This window comes from Elephantulus edwardii, unplaced genomic scaffold (genome assembly GCF_000299155.1).
Source record: "Elephantulus edwardii isolate Elephantulus edwardi_28Jun2011 unplaced genomic scaffold, EleEdw1.0 scaffold00086, whole genome shotgun sequence".
Lineage (NCBI taxonomy): Eukaryota > Metazoa > Chordata > Mammalia > Macroscelidea > Macroscelididae > Elephantulus > Elephantulus edwardii.
In genome coordinates, this window is record NW_006399836.1 from 1,055,389 (window position 1) to 1,062,723 (window position 7,335).

Consider the following 7,335-nt stretch of genomic DNA (forward strand, 5'->3'; position numbering starts at 1 on the left):
GAGGTTGGGCAGGGAGAAAAGTGCAACAATGAATGAATGGAAATCCAAAGTGTCTGTAAACTTTCATTAAAATTAATAAGAAAAAATTAAAAAACCAAAACAAAACAAAACAAAAACCCGAGGAAGTATATCACGCTTGGTTAAAACCTACATCACGCCTGCATCTCTCTGTGCCAAAGGCTGTCAGTGAAGAGTCCCTATGATTGGGTGGAAGTGGGCACTGCGGAACCTTTCTTTTGGAGTATGGTTTCCTCCACGTGCCCGGCAGGAGATGCGTCAAGGACCGCGCCGGCGCAGTGGGTGATTGGTCGCCAGGGTAACGCACGCGGGACAGGTGTCACCACCATGAGCGTCCGGGTTGCGCGGTCCGCGTGGGCCGGGGTCCGGGCCCGGGGCGCCGGCTGTTTCCGCGGCGCCTCGAGCCTCCCGGTGCCTCCGCGGGGCTCCGCGGGGGTGGCCGAGCTGCTGCGGGACGCGGCGGCGGCAGCAGATGAGCCCTGGGAGGCAGCGGCGCGGCGGACGCCCGGCCAGTGCTCGGTGCTGCTCTTTCCGGGCCAGGGCAGCCAGGCGGTGGGCATGGGCCGCGGCCTGCTCCGCTACCCGCGCGTCCGCGAGCTCTACGCCGCCGCCCAGCGCGTGCTGGGCTACGATCTGCTGGGGCTGAGCATGCACGGGCCGCGGGAGGCGCTGGACCGCACCGTGCACTGCCAGCCCGCCGTCTTCGTGGCCTCGCTGGCCGCCGTGGAGAAGCTGCACCACCTGCAGCCCGAGGTGAGGCCGAGGCTGGGCTGCCAAATCCTAGGGCCGTCGACTGCCCAGTAAAAGGAGACAGACAGCAGAAGAGGAGTAAAACTCAGAACTTAACACTGATTGCCTTGGAGTCGAACCTAACCTATAGCCGACCCTCCCTTGGATTCAGGACCGACCTATAGACGACTTTCCCTTGGATTCGGGACCGACCTATAGCTGACCCTCCAGTGGGTTTTCAGAGCCTAAATAGCACGGGAGGAAATTGCCTTTCTGAGCTGGAGAATCTATAGAGTTCTGGGTTGAAGTCACTGCCCCCCACGCACACACACACCTCCCCCCAGGATTAAGCTGGGCTTGTCCTCTCCCATCCTCTTGGGACATTCCTCCTCAGTAACAGGACTGGACTTGGTGACTGATCTGGGACACTGCTGTCTGGGTCTCCTAGCTGGAGATTAGCAGGCCCTGGCTCTCTGAGCCCCTGAACCCCCTTGTAATGCTCAGGTGCAGGGCCTCTAACTTCGCTCGCCCAGTGGTCTCTGCCTCATGTCCTGCATCTGTCCCCCTTTCCCAGGTCATCGAGAACTGTGTGGCGGCAGCTGGATTCAGCGTGGGGGAGTTTGCAGCCCTGGTGTTTGCAGGGGCCATGGAGTTTTCAGAAGGTACCCAGGGAAGTTAGGTTCCATGCAGGGCAGAAGGTGCCCAGGGAAGAGTTAGGTTCTGTGCAGGGAGGAAGTCTCAGGTATCTTAGGGACACAGGCCACTGCTGGAAGTAAGTGGATCCTTTCAGGGGTGATTAGAAGGATGCAAACACAGAGACTGGCATCAGGACCCTGAGACTGGACACTTCTTAAATCAATTTCCTTTTGGGATTTTCTCATGAACTCTGCTGCTTGGCCCTTTTTCCAGGCACAGCCCCATGCCTGGCACATGGTAGGTGCTGGGTTGATAGCTGTTGAACAAAAAGTGGGTAAATGAACAACACTTACTATTGAGACAAGCCAATCTCACTTTTTGAGAGTTTGCTTGTTGTTGTTAGGTGCCTTCGAGTAGTAGACGACTCATAGCGAAAGACCGGAGCACTGTTCATAGAGTTTCCGGAGGCAAGCTGTTAATGGAAGTGGATGCCACTCTTGCTTCCAAGCTTGTTTTAATCGGGAAGCACCACCAAACACCAGGGGTGACCATTATCGCATTTGACACATCAGTGTCACAGTGTTCAGCATCACAGCAACCACAAGTTACCTCTGTACAGCAATGCACAGACTAGAGCTATACCACCTAGAATAATGTGTGACAAAAAACCCAGTTTGAACCAGACCTGAGGGCCGCATATGAAAATGACCCACCTTGGGCTTGGTAGCATAACTTTTTGTCAATGTAGCGCTCTCTGTGTTGTCATTGTTAATTGTTGTTAGGTGCCTTCGAGTCGGAGACAACTCACAGCGACCCTAAAGTTAAAATAACATTATGTTGTTGTTTGGTGCTGTCACATCAACTACAGCTCATAGCAATCCGGTGGACCACACCTCTCAGCCTCGCCCTGGCCTGTCCTCACAATCGCTGTCATCGTGCTAGGCCCTTATTGGTAGTCACTGCATTGATCTGTCTCATTGGTGATTTCTTCTTTCATCACCCCTCTACCTTTCCTGCCAAAGTCTCTCTCTCCACGGACTGATACCTCCTGAAAATACATCCTCTGCCCCCTGGCTGGCTGACCTCGCCGGTGGCACTGATGCTCAGCGAAGTCTTTGCTGGGGACTGTCTTTTGCATTGGAGTATGGGGTGCAGCGTCCCTGGCCTCTGCCTACAGTTGTCAATGTGACAACCGGAAAAAGATCTCTGGATACGGTCCCCTGTTCTTAGACGGACAAAATCATCCCATGGAGAGCCACTGCCCAACTCCAAGTCAGCTTTAGCACAGGATCCGCTTCAGGATTTGGGTTGTATGTTGCATTTGGTTTTGGCTTTTTAAACACGTCAATTTTTGTTGGTAGACATTCTGTTTTCATTCTTGCTGTTGTGCACCATCAAGTTGGACCTGAGCTGTAACTGACCCTCCAGCAGGTTTTCAGAGGCGGTTCATCTCTTGTGAGGGGATTGCCCATCCTTCTCCCATGAAACAGCTGGTGGGTTTGAACCACATATCTTTGGGTTAGCTGCGCATCTCCTTACCACTAGGCCGCCCAAGCTCCCTTGTCATTTCACAAGATGCCCTTATGCATCACCCTGTGTGTGTTAGGAGAGGGTGTTTGGGATAAGTAGAAACAGCTGGCAGGTTGCTGTGACACCCCCCACAAGCCCCGTCCCCACCTCTAAAAAAAAAAGAAAAAAATTCCTTCATTAGTATACAATTTCCCTTGCTTTCCTCCCCACCCCCCACCCCCCGTGCAGCTGTGTGGACGGTGAGGTCTGCCTCTGGGATCCTGGCTGCCCTCACCCATCCTGAGCCCAGATTTTCCCAATGTCTTTCTCTCTGGACAGGTCTGTATGCAGTGAAGGTCCGGGCGGAGGCCATGCAGGAGGCCTCAGAAGCGGTGCCCAGCGGGATGCTGTCTGTCCTTGGCACACCCAAAACCAAGTTCGGCCTGGCCTGTCAGGAAGCCCGGGAGCACTGCAGGTCACTGGGCCTTGAGAACCCAGTGTGCGAAGTGGCCAACTACCTCTTTCCTGACTGCAAGGTCATTTCTGGACACCTCGAGGTGGGTGCTGACGGGATCAGACCTCATCTGAGGAGCTTGGGAGTTGGACAGTGCAGAGAGGGGATTGGCCCAGACAGGAGGCCGCAGGTGGGGGTGGCTGCGGGGTGCTCTTCTCTGAGAGTGTCATGGACAGCCCTGCCGTGGTCTGGGATACTGTCCTCTCCATACACTGGCCAACTTAGAGGGCAAATCATGCAGTCCTTGTCCTGTGGGGTAGAGACTGAGGCAGAACCAGTTCCTCGCTGTGGAGCGTCCTGGGAGCCTCAGAGTCCCAGGGTGGTGGTTTCCTGAGAGGGGGAGCAGCTGGGTTCCCTGTCTGACCCTGCTTTCTTGTAGGGGTCTCTGGTGGCGCATCTCCTAGCCAGTTGTGCTGCCATCCCAGAGGCAAGCATCTCGGGTGGTTTGAATCCACCCGCTGCTGCGAGGGAGAAAGATGGGCGCTCTTGACCCGTGACAGTTACAGCCTTGGAAACCCAGGAGGTTGCGAGGCAGGACCTGTGCCACAGCAGGAGTTTGAGGGCGGGGTGGTTTTTCTTTAAATTTCCCTTTGTCTTCAGCGTCAGCATTCGCTCAAGTTTGTATGTTCATCTTCTTTTCTTCACTGCCGCTCCACACACCATTTATTGGCCCCTCAGCAGTCAGGAAATCGAAAGACGAATGGCATTGGAAAAATGTGCTGTCAGGGACCTCTCCACGTACTGAAGAGCAACAGTTTCCATCTAGAGACTAAGGTGCGCCTAATCCAGGTCATGGTTTTCACAATTGTTAATACTTCAAAGAGCTGGACTGTGACGAAGGATGACAGAAGAAGAGATGCCTTTGGGTTGTGGTGCTGGAGAAGAGTCTTGAACATACCATGGACTGTCAAGAAAACAAAATAGGTCTGTCTTGAAGAGGGTGAATCCAAGTCTGTCCTTGGAGGCTAGGATTTTGAAGCTCCATCTCACATACTTTGGGCATGTGGCCAGGAGAGACTGGTCCTTGGAGAAGGACAACATGCTTGGAAGGGTGGAGGGACAGTGCAGGAGAGAATGACCCTCGATAAGATGTATTGATACACTGATAGATTAACTGGCACAGTGGGTTTTGGTGGGTTAGGGTTAGTGAGAGGGGCTCAGGACAGGGCAGGCTTTAGAGCTGCTGTTCATAGGATCACTATGGGTCGCAGGTGACTCAATGGCACATAACAGAAACCACCTGTATATGGGTCCTCTGTTCCTTCTGGGTACCGGGCCGCTTCTCAGTAATGGAGCTCCCTCCTCTATCAGGTCCCTCCTCTGAAAAGGCCCCTCCTCTATGCAGGCCCTTGTCTGTAATGGATGCGTCCTCTACAGTACACTCCTTATCCATACCAGCCCCTCCTGTAATAGCGCCTCTCCTCTGTAACAGGCCTTTTCTGTACTGGGCGAGTCCTCTGTAACAGATGCCATGCCCTGCTGGTGTTGCCTATTGCAGAGGGGCCGTGACAGAAAGGGGACCTGGTACCAAGTAGGGTCCAGTATACAGCAGGAGGCCCGTGACAGAGAAGGAAGCCTCCGGTGGAAGGGGCTTCTGTCAAGAGGCTGGCCTTGTGCCAGCTGGGGAACCTTGAGGGTACCTGTGGGAAGGTGGCCCGCACAGTACAGGGGCCTCCTTCACCAGCCAGCTCCATGCACAGTGGCCAGCTTCTCTCACTAGAGGAGGACCTGGGCCAGAAGGACACGTGCTGTGGTTAGGGCGGGAATGTACATCCATGTCCGTCTGATGCTGGTCTTCCCTCCACCCAAACCTGGAAGGCCTCACCTGTGTACAGTGGTCCTTGCTCCCAGTCAGTGCAGCCTCCAGGCTCCTCAGACAGGTCTGAAGTAAGAGCAGTCCCAGAGGACCCATCCTAACAGCCTCCGGGGGAAGCCGGCTGTCCCAGGCTGGGTTCCCTACAGAGCTAGACCAGCGAAGCATGTAGACATACAGAGACTGACTCCAGGGAGTGGCTTACACAGTTGTGGACATGAGAGAGGTGCAGGATCGAGGGACCAGCGCTTTCCTGGATCATCGGAAGATCCAGTGCTGGCCATGCCCTTCCCCCCCTCCCCCAGAGAGGCCCCTTCCATCCGACTGGCTGCTGACATCAGCTCACAGACTGAGGAGTGAAGACATAAAAGACGCCATCAGGAGCTCCCAGGCCTGCGGACGTCATGTCGAAGTGACAGCTCCTGGAACACACAGGCTCGTCCTTTCTGACCTTGTCCTCACCAGAGACCAGGCAAATCACTCAGGTGGGGCTGGGGGTCCCCAGAGCAGGGGCCACAGTGAGAGCAGACCCTCCTCAACAGTAGATGCATCTGGGCTCCTTGTCTGCCTGGATCAGTGTCAGTGTGAGTCTACCTCTCAGAACCTGCTGGAGCCCAATTCCAGCCTTGGTACCTGTCACCCTCACTTGGACCATGAACTCTTTTGAGTCCTGAAACCGCTAAGAAAATCAGAAGGTTCACAGGGAGGGGCCAGCCACACATGGTGGCGTCAGGACAGTGTGGACGGGTGAGCTGGATCCCAACCCCTGGGCATGTCCCTCAGTGAGCTCTGGTGTCTTAGTGGGGTGGAGATAACGCCGTCAACCTAAAAATACCAGGTTCGAATCTGCCAGCAGCTCTCAGAAAGGTGACAATTTTTAGCCCCTGAAAACCACTAAGAGGGTCAGCTGCGAGTCAGTTCTGACTTGATGGTACATAACAGTAACGACGTAACACCCACCCTGTAAGCTAGCTCTTCACTGTGCTGTGTCGGTCAGGGAGTTTCCTGTGGCTTACAGGGACGGAAGGAGGCTCCGAGGTCATGCAGCTGCTTAAGGCCACCCCAAGTCTGACCCAAGTCTGTCTCCGTTGCAGGCGCTACAGTTTCTGCAGAAGAACTCCTCCAAGTACCACTTCAGGCGCTGCAGGATGCTGCCGGTGAGCGGGGCCTTCCACACCCGCCTGATGGAGCCAGCTGCCGAGCCCCTGGCCCAGGTGCTGAAGGCCATCAGCATCAAGGACCCCCTGGTGTCTGTCTACTCCAACGTCCACGGGAAGAAGTACATGCACCCAGAACACATCCAGAAACTGCTGGCGAAGCAGCTCATGTCCCCTGTCAAGTGGGAGCAGATCATGCATGCCATATACGAGAGGAGGAAGGGCACGGACTTCCCCAGAACCTTCGAGGTGGGCCCAGGGAGGCAGCTGGGGGCCATCCTGAAAAGCTGCAACCTGCAGGCCTGGAAGTCCTACAGCCACGTGGAAGTGACGGAGGCTGACGTGGCCCAGGACCCGTAGTGGTCCCTGCATCTGCTCGGGGCTTCAGTGAGGCGGCGGCTGCAGGGGGCAGCTGTGCAGAGGGGCCACTGTGCCTGCTCGGCCCAAACACATGGCTGGAAGGGGTGCAGGGTCGGGTTACGGCTTCCTGACCAGGGACTCTGTTCCCCTGGAGACACTAGCAGATGCGGTGTGTCCGCAATGGCTCTGAAGGAAGGATTTGCACAATCTCTGTCCACATCTTTGAGGATCTGCGCCTTAGACAAACCTCTCACGGGCTCCGCTTCCTCCACGGGGAAAACGGGCTGACACCGTGCTCAGAGGATCCAGCGTGGGGGTTTGCAGAGGCCCCTGGCCCCGTCACAGGACAGGACAGAGCCAGGACAAAGCTTTTTTTTTCTGTTGCTGCCGGTGGCGTGCTGCTCACCCAGGGTGAACGCTCAGCCCTTTGTCAGGGAGTTGGGAACTGAGGACTCCTGATGGCTGGGAGATGCCGGATGCCACCAAGCTTGGCATGGCCTGGTTGGAGAGGCCCAGGGAGGGCCCTGAGCCGGGACCCCCTCTCAGGGTTCATACCTGCCACAGGTGCCAGAGGCCAAGGTGCCCACGCATCGCCATTA

General features: G+C 55.7%; 1 protein-coding gene across 1 annotated transcript; it reads left to right on the top strand.

Moving 5' to 3' along the window:
* Positions 1–345: 345 nt before the first annotated feature.
* MCAT (malonyl CoA:ACP acyltransferase (mitochondrial)) lies at positions 346–6,736 on the top strand. Its single transcript, XM_006890172.1, has 4 exons — positions 346–771; positions 1,322–1,409; positions 3,232–3,449; positions 6,314–6,736. Exons 1-4 carry the CDS (start codon positions 346–348, stop codon positions 6,734–6,736), a joined length of 1,155 nt encoding a protein of 384 aa, XP_006890234.1.
* Positions 6,737–7,335: the final 599 nt, after the last annotated feature.

Excerpts from the sequence above, each read along its gene's own strand:
- MCAT (XM_006890172.1), top strand. The coding sequence starts at position 346 with ATGAGCGTCCGGGTTGCGCGGTCCGCGTGGGCCGGGGTCCGGGCCCGG. Across the intron at positions 772-1,321 it reads TGCACCACCTGCAGCCCGAG|GTCATCGAGAACTGTGTGGC; the intron begins GTGAGGCCGAGG and ends CCCCTTTCCCAG. Across the intron at positions 3,450-6,313 it reads TCATTTCTGGACACCTCGAG|GCGCTACAGTTTCTGCAGAA; the intron begins GTGGGTGCTGAC and ends TCTCCGTTGCAG.